At 43.9% G+C, this 22650-nt stretch overlaps 1 protein-coding gene across 3 annotated transcripts in view; it reads right to left on the bottom strand.

Annotated features, from left to right (window-relative positions):
• The window catches only part of LOC122652489 (snRNA-activating protein complex subunit), a 76520-nt gene that overhangs the window by 23533 nt on the left and 30337 nt on the right, over positions 1-22650 (bottom strand). For all 3 annotated transcript variants that reach the window (XM_043846240.1, XM_043846239.1, XM_043846241.1), the window contains one exon: positions 22540-22635. In XM_043846240.1, the coding sequence (XP_043702175.1) occupies positions 22540-22635 (96 nt within the window). The remainder of the gene's footprint in view (positions 1-22539; positions 22636-22650) is intronic.

The raw sequence follows: 22650 nt of genomic DNA, 5'->3' as shown, positions 1-22650 counted from the left end.
GGGGCCTCTTCCCTGGCTGATTTTCGGCCTATCTCCCTCTGCAATTTAATTTACAAGTTTGTTGCCAAAATCCTTGCCAACCGGATTAAGGCGGTCATCCCCTCCCTTGTTAGTCCCAACCAGTCGGCCTTCATTGCCGGCCAAAGTATTGCGGACAACATCCTCCTCTGCTCTGAGATCGTCAGAGGCTTTAATCGCAAGTCGATTTCCCCGGCTGCTCTCTTAAAAATCGATCTCCACAAAGCTTTTGATTCCATCCGTTGGGATTTCATCTGTGATGTGCTCTCCCTCATGGGCTTCCCTCCAGTCTTCATTCGCTGGATTTATGCCTGTATCTCCACCCCTTCCTTCTCTGTCCTGGTTAATGGCTCCACCGCCGGCTTTTTCCGTTCCAAAGTCGATATCCGTCAGGGTTGCCCTCTTTCTCCGTTCCTCTTCTCCTTGGCCCTGGAAGTCCTATCTAGGAGCCTCCAAACCAAAACTGACCTCCACCTAATCTCCCCCCTTCCAAAGTGCAAGCAGATCAATCTATCCCATCTGGCCTTTGCTGATGACTTGATGATCTTCTCTAAAGCTTCCCACTCCTCCATCTCTGCCATCATGGACTCCCTTCATCATTTTGAGTCTCTCTCTGGCCTCAAAGTCAATCTCCTTAAATCCAAAAATTCTCTCTGGTATCTCGGACTTCTCGAAAGAAGCCCTCCACCTCTTGACAGGAATCTCCTTAGGGACTCTTCCTGTCACCTACCTTGGCCTCCCCTTGATCCCAGCCAGGCTCTCCTCCCACCACTGTACTCCCATACTTGACAACATTCGGAAGCGTCTCCAGCTCTAGGAAGGCAAGCTTCTGTCTTATGCAGGCAGACTTGAATGTATCCGATCTGTTCTCCAAGCAACCTACATCTACTGGACTGGTATCTTCTACATCCCCAATTCCACCATCGAGTCCATTGAGCGCCTCTTCTGCGCCTTCCTTTGGAAGGGTTGCGATACCTCGAGATTTCTCCACCTTGTTAGTTGGAATTCTATCTACCTCCCTAAATCTGAGGGTGGCCTGGGCATCCGTCGTATCCGCGACTCCAACAGAGCGGGCATTCTTAAACTAATCTGGAGAATCTCTTCTCGCCAGGATTCTATCTGGGTTTCTTGGGTCCATTCTCACCTTCTTAAATCGGATTCCATCTGGACTGTTCCCATCCATGCCAACTCCTCTTGGATCTGGCACAAGATCCTCTCCCTCCGGCCTTTGGCCCTTCGCGGCATCTCCTCCTCCATTTCGGTCGGTTCCTCCACCTCTCTCTGGCTGGATCCTTAGCATCCTTTAGGAATTCTCTACAATTTGCTCGGTCCCAGGGCCATTCATGACTCTGGCCTCCCCAAGGTGGCCACTGTCTCCTCCCTCATCTCCTCTAGGTGTTGGTCCCCTAACCCTTCCCTCAACCCTGCCATCTCCACTCTCATTTGGTCCACCCTCCCCCTACTGCCTCACTATCCCCCCAATCGTGCGGATAAGGTCACTTGGCTCCCTTCCCACAACTGCACCTTCTCTTCCTCCACTACCTGGAACCTTTCCAGAGACCCGTATCCTTCTGTCCTCTGGCACAAGCTAACCTGGTTTAAAGGCCACATCCCCCGCCACAGCCTAACTATTTAGAGAGCCCTAAGACTCTGCTTGCCCACCCAAGCTTTTCTGATCCACCGTAATATCCCAGCGTCCCCCTCTTGTAACCTTTGTTGGATAGGCCGAGAAGACATCCCCCACCACTTCTTTGACTGTTCCTTTACCTCCACCTTATGGTACAAGGCTTTATCCTTCATCTGGCCGCGTAGTAGAAGGATCAGAAGCTTTGAACGCAAATGGCAATGGTTGATTAACTCCTTTCCTAGGAACTCCATATGTGACACAATCGGGAAACTCGTCTTTAACGCTGCTATTCATCATATTTTGATGGAAAGGAACCTAAGGAGATGGACTTCCAACTTTAGATCGTTCGATGTGATTTGGAAAGCCATCTCCTTTGATGTGTCCACCAAGCTCAGTACCATCACCAGAGGCACTGTCAGGACAGCCATAGAAATAGGCATATCTTGACTTTCTGGGGCCTTGATCCTGCCCTTTTGCGGTCCTCCTCTGCGTAGGCTGGTAGACCGTTCCCCTCCCCCCCTTTTTCTCCTTTCTCCTTTCTCCCCGCCCCCCCCTCTTTCCCTCTTCTCCCTCTTGTACATTGATTCTTTGGTTCGCTCTCCCCTGCCCCCTCTTGGGGTTCGGTAATATAATTATTTACCAAAAAAAAAAGATTCAGATTCAATCCCGATCCGTGACCGCACAACAATATCCAAACCAAAATCCTAGTGGATCCCAAACCAGATGCATTACCACAATCCATATCTGGATCCAATTCCATCCATCCAAGCTGCTCAACCCAGATCCAACATTCCAACCTGAATTGAATTGGATCTACCCTTAAGACCCAAATCTGATTTAAATAAACGTATGACGAGTAGATCTCAGAATGAACCACCCATCAATATGTTAGGGTACTCAATAAAACCATTTAGTAGCTTTTTGAAAGAGTTTCAAGTGTCTATTTTAAACATAGTAAAGGATATGTATGATAGAGCTCAAACTCATGTTAGAACTCAGGGAATCAGAGGTGTTTGTGAAGCTTGTTTCTCCTTATAGTAGTCACGGATGGTTGACTGGATATATACAAGATGAGGTTGGCTAATGAGTAATGATATAGCTTTCGTTGACAGGACTAAGTTTTTGTTCTTGAACTGGGGGGTTGATTTTTTATACTTTTGGAATTTGATTTTTTTCACTATTTTTACTGGATCCAAATAGGGGGGTATTTGCTTATTTATGAATAATATCTTAAGTACATGAAATTATATTTGGCATAAATAAGCATCGCCCTTGACAACTATGATTCTTAGTACATTGTGTACACTAGTAAAGTTGGATCAATAACCACAAGTACCATTTTAAGTTTTTTTTTGTTTTTGGTGAAAATAATTCATGCATTGGGTTTAGAATGTCAAAAATAGGATGTACAGAAAAAACCAGATAAAAAAAAAAGCATTTTTGGGCCTTGAAACCACCAACTCGAGTTGGCTGGGAAAAAATCCCAGGTTTCGACCAGTTTCGACCAAATCTCGGTTTCTGACTGGTCGAAACCGAGATTTAGAACCTTGCATCAAAGAACCATGCCAAGCACGCTATCTTTGATGTGTTTGTCACTTTATATTTTTTCAAAGTGTATGTAATATATATATATATATATATATATACTTTATTTAGAAATATGTAAGATATATATTACTTTAGTGAAGGGCGGGCCTTGGTACAACGGTAAAGGTTGCTCCATTGTGACCAAGTGGTCACGGGTTCGAGATTGGAAACAGACTCCCTGAGAAAATAGGGGTAAGGCTGCGTATATTATGACCCTCCCTAGAACCTGCAATGGCGGGAGCCTCGTGCACTAGGTGTTGGGTTTTGGCTCGCATTGATTGCATGGAGACTCACATGAGTTGTTGGGTTTTGTCTTGCATTTATTGCATTGGGACTCTCATGGTTAGATTGATGGTCAAGCTGGGTTGAGTGGGATGCAAGGGAAGGATGCTTGCACGCCAAGCTTTGAATCTCTATATATTTTGAGGGGGTTTAAAATGGGAAGAGAGATATAGGGACAAGCAAGGGACATGCAAGATGTGAGGTGTGCGAGAGTGGACTGTTCTTGGGTTTACTGAGAGAGGGTGTACAAGGGATTTGGGTTTGGGTTTTAGGATTAAACTTAAACCATGCTTGTACTGTATTTTTCTCTTAGTGAAGAACAAGGGATCTCTCCGTGGATGTAGGCAGGTTTTTGCCGAACCACGTAAATCTTGCGTGTTGTTTTGTTTGCTTGTGTTTCTTCCTCTTGGTTGCGCTTCTATCCGTCGTCTATCGATCCCAACACTGGGTACGTCCTTTTTCGTCATATATTGCTTTAGTAAGAAATCATTGGACTGAATAGTCAGACTATTAAACCTGCCCAGTCAGTTCAGTCTGACTTTAACAACATTGCTGCTTATGAAATTAAAGTGGGGTTGGGAGTCTTGACTTTAAAAGGTGTGTTATACATGATCGCTACAAGAACAACACTGCTGTATGAAGTTGAATGTGAGGCAATAAAGAAACAACATATGCATAAAAGTGAGCCTTAAGATGAGAATGTTGAGATTGATGAGAAGCAAGACAATCAGAAAGGAACACATCAGTATTGAACTTAAGATTAGCACCGACACATGACAAAATTAGGGAAAGTCAATTGACAGAGTCTATCATGAAGTTATGAAGACCTATTTTTTTGTAAAAAAATTCAAGCAATGAAGACCAAAAAGTGAATCATATGGTGCAAATTGATCAAGAAGTTGGTCAACTTTCGCATGAACGAAGGTAAAAGAACGAGGATTCGTGCTATTGTTTATCAAACTTTTCATCGCCCAGCTCAATTTAAGGTATTAAAAAGACAATGTGAAGGCCATAGATGATCTGCAATGAAGTGGTGAAGAAAGATATGATTACTCATGAACTAACTGCAGGCACAGCCACACAGCAAAAGGGGATCCCTATTATCTACCCCAAGTAGGGATAAGGCTTATTGAGTTCATTTAGAGATATAAATACAATATGTGAAACCAGAGGGTAAATGAAAATGTGACAAATTAGATGAACCTAAACGCAGAAGCCTTGTGTGCGTGTGTGTAAGACCTTTGGGCTCTTTCATCTCCAAGCAAATTCCTGAGTTGCAAGGAGCAAGCCTTAATTCCTCAGTTTTGATGAGAGAATACAGGGCATTGAAAGATTCTGCTGACAAAATCTAAGTGCCCTAAATAATCTAAACTAAGGGCTAATATCATTCTCAACTCATAGATCTGTTAATTTGAAATGAAAATGCCCCCAAAATGCACTATTTATTTATTTGGGATGGAGGGGGGGGGGTACAGCTTCTCCCACAAATTGATGCAAAACTACACGAGCAACAATAAATTTCTCCCACAGGCTGTTAACTACAATGATTAATATTGACACAGAAGAAACAAATTATTTTTTAATGAATGATAGAACTATAATTTTTCCCCAATTGTGTACACAGGCAGTTGTTCCATAAGCACATGAACATGCATAGACACATTTACAAATTCATTAGAAACTCTAGACCCTAGGGTTCTCCCCTCCTTGCCTCTTTCTTCCAGTAATCAACCAGCAGCTAGCTGCTGCTCCCTTTTCTTTCTTTCATTCTTTTTTAATATGCTGATGAATGGTGCTATGCCCAAACATATGCCTGTATCAATAAGTTGGACCTTAAAAAGAGGTTGCTCCATCCTACAAATGTTCCTTTGACTCCACAAATCCTATATGAGCCGCATATAAAATCAAACGCCCTATTCAGCGTGGTAATCAGTTTGAATTCCAAAACCAACTAGAATAGTCCCATGCATACCACGTTAAGTCTTATTTGAACACTGAAAGCTGCTTAACTTGATCAACACGCCAAAGAATTAATGTGATCCTCAATTAGCTTAATCATGAACTTGATTGAGAACTAAAGGGTGCAGGGCCCAGTTCATTGAAGACCAAAACTAACATATCATCCCAATATCCCATTTTTTAGGGCAGTATCCTCCATTTCACCACTATTGCTCTCATAATATCCTCAAGCACCATTCAAATTTCCAACCTGTTGAAAGTCTAGGGGTATTTTTGTCTTACATTTTGGGTTTTTTGGGTTTATATGTAATTTCCTTCTATTTCTGTACTTACTTGTAATTCCAGGATGATTAGGGTGTTAAGGGTAATATCTAAACCCCTAACCGACTCTTTATTGGGTCCTTTTTTACCAATATAAGGGGAGAGAGTCTCCCACGATAGAACATAACAAAACTATCGTGGACTGCTCTCTCCCACCTTGCGGCCTGCTTCTATTATCTCTTCTTTTCTTCTTATTTTGATTAGTTTACCTAGATTCTGGTTTCTAACATGGCATCAGAGCAGTGGTAAACAAGTCGAGGGATTCCTTTCATTTCCTCTGCTGAATGTCTCCTTGCTCTAAGGTTTGTGCCTTTGTGGTGTGCAAGCCACCTATTGCTGCTCATGATTCTGTGTTTTGCCTCCTCGTATGATAAATAGGAGTGCTCTTATTGTGTCGTTTTTTATGGTGACTGTTGGTGATTCGAAGATCTAAGTCTCTTCAGTGCTGGTTCTTTTCCTTGCAAAATCGATAAGGGGTTCAGGGTTTGAACTTGAGATCGATGTTGGCTTTTTTGGTTGCTGGTGATTGATTCAAGTTTGCCAGTGGTGGTTCTTCTACGGTTGCTGGTATTAATATTATTTTTTTTATGATGGCTGGCCCCTCATTCTTCATTAGTGCTGGTACTTTAAAACCCTACCTATATCGATTTTGCCTTGCCTTTTATTATTGGTTTGTTGGGTTGACATCTGCTGGTCCATTGATTCTGCATTATTAACTACTGTTTTGAGGCTCCTTCATTGCTGACTTGAGTCATTAGTTGTGGTGTTGGTTTTTCTTCTTCAATTTGGGTTTTGTCAAAACCCCAATAGTGGCTCGATTTCTCTAAGGCCTAGTCCTTTGGTGGTTATTTCTACCCTAACTGTAAGATAGATCAGCTTCCAAACCAAAGTCATGTACTGGTGCACATCTTTGAGAGGACCATAGTATTAAATTTCGCGATATATTGGTATCTCGGGCCTACCGAGATATCCAAAATATCCGAAATATGGCGAAATTTTGCCGAAATATTACATTTTTTCTGCAATATTTCGGGAGTCCATCTCGGTGGGTTTTTGGCCATATCTAGGCCTGATACTTCATAGACACCCTTATTTAAGCTAAATAAACACATTTAAATCTTCATATTGCAAAAAAATGAACTCAAAGTGGTGTTTAGGCTTGCACCCTTGATTGACAGTACACGGTTGCCGACCCTAATGTATATAAATAGTTAAATACACATTGATTAAGTAGTTAAAGACATAAAAGAAATTTAAACAAACTAATTGAAACTCATAAGACATAATTTATAAATCTTATTCTCATAAACTCCATAATAGTCAATGACTCAATAGTCAATACTCAATAGCTCAATACTCAATACTTTAATAGGCAATACACAAAGTCACAACTCACAACTCAAGTTCACAAATCAGTGAAATCACAACTTACAACTTACAAGAGACAAGACTCACAAGACATAATTTATAAATCATATTCTCATAAACTCCATAATAGTCAATGACTCAATAGTCAATACTCAATAGCTCAATACTCAATACTTTAATAGGCAATACACAAAGTCACAACTCACAACTCACAAGTTCACAAATCAGTGAAATCACAACTTACAACTTACAAGAGACAAGACTCACAAGACTCACAAGTCCCAACTCACAAGTGTTAATAATAGTTGTTGTGCCTTCCTAGCTCAACCTCACTCATGGCCGCTGGAGTCGACGTCCATTGCTCTCTGTTTGAAGGACATATGTGGACCACGGTATAGTTTCGGAGAAGAAACGAGTGTAGCTGGCCAAAAACAGCTTCTGCCCAGCTCTTGGTTGATATTTCAACTGTTAGCTGGCGAAATATGGTATTTATAACCATGGTTTAATGAGTCATGTGAGGTCTTTTGTAACATTTCGGCAATATTTCGGTATATCGCCGAAATGTCCCGAAATATCGTCGAAATTTTGTCTTTTTTGGTTTCGCCTTCACATCTCGTCTCGGCCCTACCGAAATATTGTACCATGGAGAGGACCACCATCATCTACTCCAAACTTCTGATGAGGATCCATAAGGATATCCGTTGGCTTTGATGCAAGCATACCAGTGTCAAATAAAAGATCTAAAATATATTTTCTCTAGGATAGGCTGATGCCTTTCTTGCTTCTCAATACCAAGGAAGTAGTGGAGGTCACCTAGATCCTTGGTCTGAAAATGATGCTGTAAATATGTTTTTATCTCTGCAATGCCAGCCACATCATCACCTGAAACTATGATATCATCCATATAAACAACCAATACAACTAGTTTACCAATAAGTCGTCGAACGAACACAAAATGATCAGAGTAGCATTGTGAGAAACCACAAGACACTATGGTACTACTAAACTTTTCAAACCAAGCTCTGGGCGACTGATTGAGGCCATAAATTGCCTTTCGCAATTTGCAAACCTGAGTACCGTTCTCCCCCTGAGCAACATACCCTGGAGGTTGCTCCATATAAACCTCCTTATGTAGATCACCATACAAAAAGGCATTCTTAATATCCAGTTGAAACAATGGCCAATCATAATTAACAGCGAGAGAAATAAGTAATCGAACAAAGTTGAGCCGAGCAACAAGAGAGAAAATCTCAAAGTAAGCAACACCATAAGTCTATGTATAGCCCTTGGCAACCAGACGGGCCTTAAGTCGCTCAACAGAGCCATCAAGGAGGTATTTAATAGTGTAAATCCAGCGACACTTAACTAAGTCCTTACCAGGAGGCAGATCAACTAAACTCCAAGTGTTATGGGTCAAGAGGGCATCCATTTCTACATCCATGGCAGTTTTCCAACCAGGAAGACGAAGAGCCTCAATATAATGATTGGGAATAGTGGTAGCGGATGAAGATAAAGCAAAATTATTTATGGAAGATGGTAAGCGGGAGAGGGAAACATACCGATTAATAGGGTATACAACATTGGTCTGTTGGGTGCAGGAACGTGTACCTTTACTCAAGGCAACTGGTAAGTCATCAGACGGAGGTGGAGGCAGATCGTCACCTAAGGAAGAAGCTAGTAGAGGTGGAGAAACAGTTGGAGCAGTAGGAATCTCAACCTGTTGCACTGGCTTGTCCCAACGCTGATAGACCTGTAACGGTGGTGGATCCAAAAAGGGAACTAAGACAGGAACAGGTGAAGGAGCAACAACGGTCCAGGGTCCACTCATCCCCAGAAACAGTGGAAGATGGAGAGAAGTAAGAACTTCCCTCAAAAAAAGTGACATCAGCACTCACAAAATACCGGTGGGACACAAGATCATAACACTTATGCCCTTTCTGGTTACTAGAATAACCTAGAAAAACATATTTAGTTGACCGTGGGGAAAACTTATCAGAGGGACTGTAAGTTTTGCACAAAACAGACACACCCAAACACACGTGACGATAAATTAAAGGAAGACAGGCCGGGAAAGACAACAGAGAAGGGGGACTTATAGGCAAGAACAGACGAAGGCATGCGGTTAATCAAATAACAAGCGGTGAGCACTCCCTCACACCAAAACTGCTTCAGAACATGCATATGAAAAATTATAGTTCGTACTACTCCGAGAATATGTTTATTTTTGCGTTTCGCCACTCCATTTTGTTGTGGAGTGTAGGAACAGGTGGTCTAATGAATAATATAACGGGCAATACAAAAAACTGAAATATTATTTTGAACATATTCCAAAGCATTGTCACTACGAAAAATTTTAATAGAAGTGCCAAACTAAGTTTGTATTGCAATTTAAAAATTTTGGAATACAGATAAAAATTCGGAACGATCCTTCAAGAGGTACAACCATGTAAGACGGGAATGGTCGTCCACAAAAGTGACAAAGTACATGAACCCATGTTCATTCTTGACACGAAAAGGGCCCCAAATGTCTGAATGGACTAAAGAAAATAAAGATGGACTACGAGCCACAATGCGCGAAGGGAAGGACACACGATGATGTTTTCCCAACTCACAGGCTTCACATTCTAATATAGACAAGGACTTAAAAGAAGAAAATAACAACTTTAACCTAACTAAAGACAAGTGAACTAACCGACAGTGCCACTGGAAAGGAGTCACACCACCAACAAAAGCAGTAGCAACAGCAGAAGTTGCAGCACCATCGTTGAGATAGTTCCATCCTTTTCACACCCTCCACCAATCGTCTTCCTCGTGTGAAGATCCTAAAAAACACAATGGGTAGGAAAGAAGGTTACAGAACAATGTAAAGCTTTAGCAAGTTGACTCATAAAAAGAAGATTCAACGGTAATTGAGAAACATGCAACACAAAGGAGAGGCTAATGGAGGAAGTAGGAGACACTGGGGTAAAAGAATCATTTGCAAGTATAACAAATGGAGAGTAATTAGTGTGAGAAAAATATGTAAACAAGGAGGACTTACCAGTCATATGAGCAAAAGCCCCAGAGCTATGATCCAGGGCAGAGCAGTAGTGATGAAGAAGGTAGGTGTACCTGCATGTGCCAGAGCAGCAGAAGAGGATGAGTGCCCGGAGGATGTATTACTAGATGCCTCCAAACTCTTTAAACGTCGTAGTATTTGAGAGATATCATCACGGTGAGGAGTTGTAGAGGAGCTGCCATCTGTCTTTGGACCCGGTAGAGAATCACCAATAGAAGCACCATCGGGATCACCATCAGACACTGCACGATTGGCGACTGGTTTGCCCAATCTGGCTTGCCATGCTTGTCCCAACAGTAATCAACAGTATGACCAGATTTGCCACAATGAATACACTTCCGAGTAAATTTGTCACCAAACTGTCTACCAGAACCTCGACTATCACCACCACGACCTCCCCTTGAAGCTCGGCCATGACCACGGCTGATGGCAAATACAGAAATATCCTTGGGGGAGGAGTCATGTTTCACAGGAGAAGCAACACACTGGAGACGAGAGAAGGTGTCTGCAAGAGTAGGTACTGTCTCACCAGCAAGTATATGGACCTTGACAGCCTTTAGATCAGTGTTCAAGCCAGCCAAGAACTTGGACATGAAGAATTCATTACGTTGAGCCTTGAGTTTATCTATATCAGTAGTGAGGGGCTGAAAAACATTCAATTCTTCAACTAATCCCTTAAAGAAGAGGTAATAGTCTTGGAGAGACTTATTGGATTGCTAGAGCTGAAATAATTTTTCATATAAATCATAAATACGGTTCATATTCTTAGGAAAGAATGTGTCCTGAAGATCTTCCCAAACACCTTTGTCAGTGGTATGGAACATAACGTTGGGTGCAATATCCGGTTTCATACTATTCCATAGCCATATGAGAGTGATGGCATTCTCTTTCTGCCACTCACTGTAGGTATTATCCTCAGGGTCAGATGTAACGTGTTTTTAATTATCTCTAGCCATAATATAGACCTTTACAGCCTTTGCCCATAGCAAGTAATTGAACTCCCTTTTTAATTTGATAGAAGTGATAGTAACATTCACAGTATCAGAATGAGGTGGAGCAAAAGTATTACCAGAAGACTTGTCGTCACCCATGACACAGACTCAATACTCAGCAACAAGGTACCAACACCAAGTACCCAAATCAACAATGAAGAAGTCCAAGGGGAAAAAAATCCTCAAGTAACCAGCAATAGTAACCCCCTACACCAATAAACAAAACTTCAATTAATCAAACCCAAATTAGGGCAGAAATAACCACCAAAGGACTAGGCCTTAAAGAAATCGAGCCACTATCAAGGTTTGGACAAAACTCAAATCGAATAAGATAAACCAGCACCACAACTAATGATCCAAATCAGCAGTGAAGGAACCTCAAAACAGTGGGTAATAATGCAAAATCAATGGACCAGGAGATGTCAACCCAACAAACCAATAATAAAAGGCAAGGCAAAATCTATATAGGCAGGGTTTTAGAGTACCATCACTAATGAAGAATGAGGGGCCAGCCAGTGGATATCCCTATGGATCCTCATCAGAAGTTTGGAATAGATGATGGTGGTCCTCTCAAAGATGTGCACCAGTACAGGAGTTTGGTTGGGAAGCTGATCTATCTTACAGACATTTCTTTCATTGTTGGTGTCCTTAGTCAATTCATGCAGTCTCCACAGAAAGCACATTGGGATGCTGATGTCCGTGCTCTTCGTTATTTGAAGGGTGCTCCTAGTAAAGGGTTGATTTATCAGCCTAATCGGCATATGGATTTAGTTGGATACTCAGATGCAGATTGGGCTGGTTCGGCTAGTGACTGTCGCTCCACCACAGGCTATTGTACGTTTGTTGGGGGCAATTTGGTTACTTGGCGCAATAAGAAGCATACTACTATCGCCAAGTCAAGGGTTGAGGTTGAGTACAGGTCTATGGCTCATACTACAGCAGAGTTAATGTGGCTCAAGTCTCTCCTTGAGATGGGTTTTCTTGTGGCTACGCCAATGAAGATGTATTGTGACAACCAGGCAGCTATATATATTGCGAGCAATCCTGTCTATCATGAGCGGACCAAGCACATTGAGGTGGACTGTCACTTTGTTCGAGATGCAGTGATGAAGAAGCTAGTTGAGACTCCATTTGTTTCGTCTTCAGATCAGCTTGTTGACGTGTTTACCAAGTCGTTATTTGCTCCTAGTGTTCGCTCCTGCTGTAACAAGCAGAGCATGGGTAACCTATATGCTCTAGCTTGAAGGGGAGTGTTGAAAGTCTAGGGGTATTTTTGTCTTACATTTTGGGTTTTCTGGGTTTATATGCAATTTTCTTCTATTTCTGTCCTTGTAATTCCAGGGTAATTAGGGTGTTAGGGGTAATATCTGAAGCCCTAACTGACTCTATATTGGGTCCTTTTTTTATTTTTTTTTGGTAAATGAATATATTACTATAGAATACCTAGGACCTGTAACCAGTAACTCTAGAGAGAAGAAAAGAGAGAAGAGAAGATGGAAATTGTAAAATACTTGAATTAATTAATTGATAGGTAAGCCCCTCTATTTATAATAGAGGGGAAATTACAAATGGACTAAACTAGGCGATGTGGGACTAAAACCCACATTGCCGACTGTACCTAATAACATAATAAATAAACTAACCCCAAAACGACCAGAATACCCCCACGGTATTCTGGATTACATATTCCAACACTCCCCCTCAAGCTGGATCGTACAAATAAGAGAAGAAAGAAGATCCAGCTTGAACTAAAGAAAAAAGAACTCCTAATAACGCTAACACTCCCCCTCAAGTTAGCGTATACAAGGTATTAATGCCCAACTTGAACAAAATGGGAAAAAACTAAGTTGCAGCAGAATCCAGTTTGACATATGAATGCAGCTCCCAAATAAACCTTCAAGAACTTGAAAAAATAGATCTTCAAAACTTGGACAGACATGATCAGCAAACCGGGGCTGGAATGTCTTCCAAAAAAGGTAGCTTTCAACGATCTTCAATAGCTATCCAGTGATGAATCTCAGATTGTCATAGTAACTTAGAATCTTGAAGTGAAATAACTAGAGCAGCAAGCAGCAAAAACAAACTGAATCAGGCAGCGGAAAAAATACTGTATCAACTCAACTGAAAGTCCTCAGATAGGCAACAACCAAATATCTTCAATACTTCAATCTCCCCCTTACGGCAAACTCAACCCAATAACGAAGGATACCCAATGACAATGGTGGAGAAAACTGATCTTCTATGTTTTGCATCGATGTTCCTGCAAGTTCTGCATTCTGCAATGTCTGCAGGTGTACTGTACATAATCCCCCCCTCACGTGTAGTACACGTGGACATAACAGAGATGATGTAAGAGATAGAGCAAAAACATAATATTCCAGAATTTTCCAAGAGGTGCTAAGGGTAATGGAAAAGGAAGAAATGGCAAATTAGAGAATACCATTATCGTCCAAAGTGGTTATGGGTATATGCCTAAGGTATGGGATATGAAGGGAATAAGAATTATTGAAAGGGAATGGTGTTGGAAAAAAAGGATGGCATGGCTGTAATTTGGTGAAAATCCACTTTTAAATACAATCCAAGCCAAAGGGCAAACTGGTAATAAATCAGAATTTTCAAGGGTCAATTGGGTAGTCAAATAGGGGAATGGTAGAACTGTAAATAACACAAAGTTGAAAAAGGGATGGCATCTGGTAAATATGGGGAACAGTATAGGATTCCTTTGAAAGAAACAAAAAAGGCCATAGGGTCAAGGAGCAAATAAGTTCACAAAGTAAGGGCAAAGCTGGAAACTCAAATAAGGTAATGATGGCACATGATGACATGAAAATTTGGAGAATGGCTTAAGTGGAATAAACAGAAAAAGGAGGGGTAATATATGAAACTAGATAAAGTAATGATGACATAGGGTACTATTGGAGTAGTTGTCTTCACGTGAAACAAAGGGGTATGAATGGAAATCCAAAATAAAGCTAACCAAGATGAAGAGATATCGTGGGCAGAAGGTCTTCTTCAACCTCACGACACAAACAAAGGTGGAGAAAGTCACGGAACCAGACCTGGTTCGAAGGGAATATCGCAACAAATAGGGCTTTTTCAACCTGAAATATTGGGAAATACTTCGTAATCTTCAGGCCTCTTCTACTGTGAGAGAAGGAAGCATAGTCACCTTCAACCTTTGGCCACATCCGAAACCAGAAACGAAACCAGACTTGACTTCGAAGAAGAAAATTTCCTCACCTTTGATCTGTTCGATCCTAAATTTCAGGCAAGGCTTTGTAACACATAGGCCTCTCAAGATCCCCCAAGGACAGTCCCTGATTTTAGGTATTATGCCGACAAAGTGTGGCTGAAACAAGTTGGGGCGATAATCTGAGAACCAGACCTGATTTGGTTTCGATTCTCACTGTAGGAGCATCAACAGGAGCCAAGATTCTAGAGTTTCAGTCGCCCTTTGGGAGAGAACAACCACACAAAATTGCAGGAGGGAAGGAAGTTTTCGGCAATGGCCATCGACTCCCTCTCGACAACTAGATAGCACACATAATCCCCATTCGATTAAGTGAGACCTTCGATTCAGTGGAAGAAAACCAGCAGAGCCAGCAGAAACCCTCTTCTCATAATCGAGAGACAGGAAGACAAAAAAGGCACGGTGAAGCAGTATATAGTCTTCTTCCTCCGGCAGTCGTACAACGGAAATACTTCAACATGCAGGTGGAAATCAGGTGGAACCCATTCTACTAGCGACATCAAATCAGAGAAACCCTTAAGGCAGCAACTGTCTATCTCCAACCGTCATTGAATGAAAAAAAACAGAAGCATAACTGGAGAAAATTTTTCAGAACTGGAAACCGCAAGCCTTCAATGTATAACCACACGATTTCCAAATAAATAAAATTAAAAGGATGAAACAAGCAGGAAACCCTAGTTCTTCTTTTCTTTCTATGAACTAGGGTTTCTCCATAAATCGGAGAACCTTGAAACGACTCTCAAAACTGTAAATCTTGGAGAGAATCAATCACTAGTTACAACAGCTTTGATACCATGTAGAATACCTAGGACCTGTAACCAGTAACTCTAGAGAGAAGAGAAGATGGAAATTGTAAAATACTTGAATTAATTAATTGATAGGTAAGCCCCTCTATTTATAATGGAGGGGAAATTACAAATAGACTAAACTAGGCGATGTGGGACTAAAACCCACATTGCCGACTGTACCTAATAACATAATAAATAAACTAACCCCAAAACGACCAGAATACCCCCACAGTATTCTGGATTACATATTCCAACAATTACCGAACCCCAAATGGGGGTAGGGAAAGAGAACCAATATACAAAAAAGAAAGGGAAGAAAGGAGGAGAAGAAGGGGAAGGGGGGCGGCAACCAGCCTACGCAGAGGAGGAAGGCCGCAAAAGGGCTAAGTCAAGGCCCCAAAAAATAACAATATGCCTGTTCTTCCGGTTGTCAGTGGAATGTCTCTGCCGGATGTGTTTGAGCTTGGAAGAGACATCGGAAGAGATGGCTTTCCAAATCACGTCAAAAGATCTAGAGTTGGAAGTCCATCTCCTGAGGTTTCTTTCCAGCCAGATATGGTGAATCGTAGCACCAAAAACTAGCTTCCCAATAATGTCACAGATGGAGTTCCCTGAGAAGTTTTTGAGCAACCAAAGCCATTCACGGTCAAAACTCAAAACTCTTCTGCTCGGCGGCTAGATAGAAGACATGGCCTTGTTCCAGATGGAGGAGGTGAAGGGGCAGTCAAAGAAGAGATGGGAGGTGTCTTCTCGGCCTATCCAACAAAGGATGCAAGAAGGGTTGGCTGGGATGGTACGGTGGATGAGGAAGGCTTGGGTTGGCAGGCAAAGTCTAAGGGTTCTCCAGACAGTGAGGCTGTGACGGGGGATGTGGCCAGTGAACCAAACTAATTTGTGCCAAGGGACGGGAGGGCTGGTCTCTCTGGAAAGGTTCCAAGCTGAGGAAGCGGAGAAAAGACCATTGAAGGAGGGGAGCCAGATAACCTTGTCCACATAATGGGGCCGGGGAGGCTGTAAGGGGGGGAGGGTTGCCCAAATCTGGGAGATGATGACAGGGTTGAGATGGGGATGGGGGGTCCAGGAACCAGAGACAATGAGGGAAGGGACAGGGGCGTCTTTTGGGAGACCAGAGGAGTAGATGACTCAGGGACCAAGAAGGTTATAAAGGATCCCTAGGGGGTGCCAGGGGTCAAGCCAGAGGGAGGTGGAGGTGCCGTCAGCAATGGAAGAAGAGATCCCATGAAGAGCAAGAGGACGGAGAGAGAGGATCTTGCGCCAAATCCAAGAGGAGTCAACAGGGATGGGGACGGTCCAGATGGAGTCGGATTTAAGGAGATGAGAATGGACCCAAGTGACCCAGATTGAGTCTTGTTTGGAGGAGATTTTCCAGATGAGCTTGAGAATGCCTGCCGTGTTGGAGTGACCGATCCGGCGAAGACCCAGGCCACCTTTGGATTTAGGGAGGCAGATAGACTTCCAGCTGACAAGGTGGAGGAATCTGGAAGTGTCTCTTCCCTTCCAAAGGAAGACACAGAGGAGGCTCTCTATAGCCTTGATGGTGGACTTAGGGATGCAGAAGATGCCGGTCCAGTAGATATAGGACGCTTGGAGGACCGAGCGGATGCATTCAAGTCTACCAGCGTAGGAGAGGAGCTTGCCTTTCCAAAGCTGGAGACGCTTGCGAATGTTGTCAAGCATCGGAGTGCAATGATGGCTCAAGAGCCTGGCAGGAATCAGGGGGAGACCAAGGTAAGTAACCGGAAGCGAGCCTATAGAGAAGCCAGTGAGGAGGCGGAGGGTCTCTTTAGCTGAGTCCGAGATCCCAGAGAGAAAGATTTTGGATTTAAGGAGGTTGACACAGAGACCAGAAAGGGATTCAAAAAAGATAGAGGGAGTCCATGATGGCCGAGATGGAGGAGAGAGAGGCCTTGGAAAAGATCATCAAATCATCGGCGAATGCCAGATGAGAGAGATTGATGTGCTTGCACTTAGGGAGCGGGGAGATGAGGTGGAGGTTAGTTTTAGTTTGAAGGCTCCTGGAGAGAACTTCCAGGGCAAGGGAGAAAAAGAAAGGGGAGAGGGGACAACCTTGGCGGATTCCAACTTTAGAGCTGAAGAAACCCGCGGGGGAGCCATTGACGAGGACAGAGAAGGAGGGAGAGGAAATACAGGCGTGAATCCAGCGAACAAAGACAGGAGGGAAGCCCATGAGGGAGAGCACACCACAAATAAAGTCTCACCGAATGGAATCAAAGGCTTTGTGGAGATCAATTTTCATAAGAGCCGCAGGGGAGTGAGATTTGCGGTCGAATCCTCTTACGATCTCCGAACAGAGGATGATGTTGTCCGCAATGCTCCGGCTAGAGATAAAGGCCGATTGATTAGGGCTGACAAGGGAAGGGATGACAGCCTTGATCCTATTGGCCAAAATCTTGGCAATGAATTTGTAGATGAGGTTGCATAGAGAGATGGGGTGGAAATCAGACAAAGATGACGCCCCATCCTTTTTAGGGATAAGGCAAATGAAAGTCTGATTAATCTGAGAAAGCTGGCCAGGTTTGAAAAAGAAACTGCAGATAGCTTTGAAAACCTCTCCTTTGAAGGAGTCCCATCTGCTGAGGAAAAATCCCATACTAAAGCCATCAGGGCCAGGAGCCTTGTTGGCCTTGTAGGATAGAATCGCCTGAGTGATTTCATCATCCGAGGGGATGGCAATGAGGGAAGAGGAGAGGTGGGAAGGAATGAATTTATCAATGAGCCCTGAGGGGATAGGAGAGGAGGGGGGGGAGGGAGAGAGGGGTTGAAGAGATCAGAGAAAAAGGAGGAAGCAGCCTCCTTAATATCAGAAGGAGACGTGAGAGGGGAACCATCAGTAGCAATGAGGTGTGTGATGGAGTTGGAATTCTGCCTAGCTTTAAGGGAGCGATGAAAATACGCAGTGTTCGAATCTCCAAGCTCCAACCATTTTGATCTAGAATTCTGGCGGAGAAAGCTTTCCTCGAGGAGAGAGAGGGAGGATAGCTCCTCGGAGAGCCTCTTCTCATCAGCCGCAAAGCCCGGGTTGAGAGGGTCGGACTGGAGCTTGAATTGGATCAAAGAGAGATCAGCCCGGCAAGAAGAGAGTCGCGAGGGGATGTTACCAAAGGTGGAGAGGTTCCACCGACGAAGAGCAGATTTGGTGTTGCGGAGCTTTCTAGCAAGGGCAACCAGGGGAAGAGAATGGGCCGAGACCGGGATGCGCCAAGCCTTCAAGATAGTGGGGAGATAGAGTGGATGGGACGTCCACATATCAAAGAATTTGAAAGGCTTGGGGTCAAATAAGGAATACAACTGAATGGAAAGGAGGCAGGGGCAGTGATCAAAGAGACTTGGGAGAAGAAACGAGGCATGGGAGTGGGGAAAGGAAGAGAGCCAAACTTCGTTGACCAGAAAACGGTCAAGTTTGCAGGCGATGCGGTCTTGGCCGATGCGACGGTTATGCCAAGTAAGCGGAGAGCCAGACCAGCGAAGGTCATCAAGGCCAAGATCCTTAATGCAATTATTGAAAGGAGCGACTGCCAAGAGATCTAAAGGTCTGCCTCCAACTTTCTCAAGCTGGGAGAGGACGACATTGAAGTCGCCACTGATACCCCAAGGAAGGGAGTCAAAACCTGCTTTGAGAAGGGAGAGATCCTCCCAGAGGGGGAGCCTATCAATGGCCTGGTTGCAAGCATAAATCACAGAGATAAAGAAAGGGGAGGGAGAGTTGTGGAGAGAAAGATGGAGGTGGACAAACTGAGAGGAGGAATGGGATAAGGAGATGTGAAGCTTAGAGGGGTCCCAAAGGATCCAGATCCGACCAGAAGGCGAATGGGAATAGTTAGAAAGAAAGGACCAAGAGGGTGCAATGGATGCAGCAATGCGCAAAGCGTTTTCCTGGAGGACACGAGTCTCAAGGAGAGCGCAAAAGGAAGAGTTGGAAGATTTTATGAAGGATCTCAGCTCAAGGTGTTTGGCCATGGAGTTTAATCCACGGACATTCCAGATAAAGCCAGAAAACATGGAAACTAGGGGGGAGGGGACAACGAGACCCTAGGGGGGGTGCTCTTGGGTCGCTTACGGGCATAGGCAACAGTTGGGCTGCGAACAAGGGGGCGCCTCGAGGGGAGGGGCAAAGCAATTCCGGGGAGGAAGGAGTGGAACCGCGTGGACCGGGCTATCAGGGAGGGGGAGGAGGGGAAGAAGGCAAAGGTGGGGCCAAGGGGGATTGGAAGGGGGGATCAAAGGAGGGGATGAGGGGTTCAGAAGAGGATCTGGAAAGTGTTGGGTGGTAACAGAGAGAAATGGGCTCGGGATTGGGCTCGGGGTTGGGGTATGATTTCCAGTAAAGGTGGGTTGGGGGTTGAAAAATGGGTAAGTTATAGGAGAAGAAGGATTTGGGCAGGGTAGTGGATTTTGGATGGGCCAGAGGATAGTAGATGGGCCGAGAAGATGGGTCAGACGAGGTTGAGGGGGTATTAAGGTGGGGACCAGCAGGAGGAGAGACAAAGGGTTACGTGAAGGGTGGGGCCACTTGGGGGTGGGTGTTTCAAGGTGGGGTCCAGCAGGGAGAAAAGACAAAGGGTTACGTGTAGGGGGCCACGTGGGAGTGGGGAGAAGGGGGGGCAGAGGTGTAATATTCAATGATACAAGGGGGAGGGGATTAAAAGACGACAAAAAGGGGGGGGATCAAACCTGGGCACTAAGGCCAAGAGGTTATCACGCGAATGGCGTAGAGGGTTGCCCATTTCTTGGTCAGGGGCTGAATCAGTTCTGCAAGACACCATATCTGGCAAGGTTGGATGCGCGAGACAGATTCCAGTCACATTCAAATCTTCATTGCGATGGAGAAGCGGCATCAACCGGGGCTGGTCAACGATGGCAGGCAGGCAGGAACAGTCATCTACACCTTTTTTGAGCGTATTGGAGTAGCTTGCAACATCTTTTCCAGGCAACACAGTGGAGGCTCCAGCAGAGATGGCAGAATCAGAATTCTGGGATCCTGACGAAGCAGAAAGCAGAGCATCAGGGCCTAAAGTGGCATTGATATCTGGTGCAGTGGACGAGGGTTCTGCCGAAGGCGAGAGAGATGGCGGAGGTGATGGACATTGTTGCAGCGGCGAGGCACGGCGGCGGCGACGATGATTGTTGCGGCGTCTCTTATTAGTTGATCTTCCACGAACCTGAGGAGCAGTCGCAGGGACAGACGGAGATCGAGGAGCAGCGATAGTTGAAACAGGGGGAGCAGAGGATTCCAAGACTTCCTCGAGCACATGAGTGTCTATCGCTGCCAGCGAAAGAGGAGCAATTGCAGCACAGTTTGCAGTCGAGTGGCCAAAGACCTTGCAGTGATTGCAACGAGGAGGCAGCCAATCATACTTGACTGGTTGAGCGAAGCTAAAGCCGTCGTCTTCCACAATAGTGATGAGTGAAGCAGGGGCTGAATCGGTAGAGATGTCAACACAAATTCTGGCATAGGAAAGTCGTTCCATCTTGAGAGTTCGTGCATCCATGTGAAGAGGGTAGCCTAAAACAGATCCAAGGCAACTGAGACACTCTCGGTTCCAATAGTGCAGAGGGAGACCAGGTAATGAAATCCACAAGGGAACAGTGCTGAAGTCGACCTTGTGGAGGAGGAGGTGAGGGGTCCATTGGCGGAGGAAGATGGGCTTGGAGCCAACCATCCAAGGGGCTCCTTCCAGGACACTGGTCTTGAATTCATCCGAGAGGAAACGAAACACGAAGACTCCAGAGTCCAGGGGAAGTGTCGAAGGGTCCAGTAGCTTTCCATTGTTTAGAGAGTGAAACTTTGACGAGATTGAAAGGAGGTCTGGGACCAAGGAAATGCCCAACAATGCAGGTACTCCATTTCGGGATCTCTTGGGAGAGAAGGGAGTCGGGGCAGTGAGCAACAGGGAGTTCATTTTCAAAAGAAGGGGGGATAAAGGTGAGAGATGAATCTGTGGAGGAGAGGGAAGGGGGAGGAGGTTTGAAGAGCGATGACCAGGGTTTGGAGCCAGGGCAGTGCGAAGGAGAAAGTGTAGTCGACGGAGCAAGGGAAGAAGGATGGGGTGGGGAGGGGGGGATAGTGGTGGAGGTGGAGGAGGGGGGAGGGGGGAGGGGGGGAGGAAGGGTGGCTCATCGCACCATCTTCAAGTACTGTCTCTTGATCTACACCTTTTCCATTTGAAGAAGTAAAAACTTCAAACGGTTGATTGCGTATCTTACGCGAGTTTAATTACTATTGTTCTGCAATGTTTGATTTTTCAAATGGTTCGGCCATTGAACATTTCACTCAAGCTTTATTATCTGACTGGCATTTCATGCTATCTGTTTATGTTGAAAAGGGAATAATTGATGGACTAGTTCCAATTACGGAAAATTTTGTCAGCACCAAATTCTTCTTTATTTGGCGTAGTTTTTAGTGGAAAGTTTCATCTCCTCATTCGGGTCCTTTTTTTATTAATATAAGGGAAGAGAGTCAACCACAATAGAACATAACAAAACTATCATGGACTGCTCTCTCCCACCTTGCGGCCTACTTCTCTTCTTCTTATTTTGATTTGTTTACCTAGATTCTGGTTTCTATCAAATCTCCAGCATGCACCAGTTGTCTACAACTTCCCAGACCCCTATCATGATGTCTTCACTAATGGTAAAGCAGTCTTCTCTCCATTTTTATCTTTTAATAGTTAACAGGAAGTATAAGAGTTCTTTTCTTAGGTAGCAGGAAACATATAAAAATAATTCTTTAAACAGGGCTCATGTATTTGCAAATCCTTTTTCTAGACTCCAAACACTGATCCACTATTCTCTCCCAAAATTAAAAAGAGATACATTTTGCCAATGAATTTACTAGACAGGAAAAACATTTAAGACAGCAAAACAGAAACACAAGTCTACCATTTTGCTGATACCCATAATATCATCAATAGCACAATGAATGCCATGATTAAGTGCTTAAGTTACCCACCACACCATCGGTTTGTGGCCAAAATCAACACAATGCAAGATTTGTTTTAAGATACAAAGTCACTGTAACAAAAGTCTCAGTTTTGATTGCAAAAAAATGGTAAACTAAGAAAGAGCTAATATTGATACTGCTTGCTCAGATCAAAGACATCAACAGTAAATTTTCCTTCTAGCACCACAAGTTCCAGCACAGATGATATCTCTACGAACCTAAGCTAATACCATCAGGATGATGAACCAAAAAGAACTCAGTAACAGGTATCATTATGACTTGGAGATAATGAAGGGGAAGATAATACCTTCACACAACTTTTTAGGCCATGGAATATCTCAACACTGAGAATGACTTCTGGATATGAAACCGCAACACATTCCTGTATGCTTGATGACTTCACCTGCATATGCATTAA

This window comes from Telopea speciosissima, chromosome 2 (assembly GCF_018873765.1).
Source record: "Telopea speciosissima isolate NSW1024214 ecotype Mountain lineage chromosome 2, Tspe_v1, whole genome shotgun sequence".
NCBI classification, from domain to species: domain Eukaryota; kingdom Viridiplantae; phylum Streptophyta; class Magnoliopsida; order Proteales; family Proteaceae; genus Telopea; species Telopea speciosissima.
This window is presented reverse-complemented; position numbering and strand designations above follow the sequence as displayed.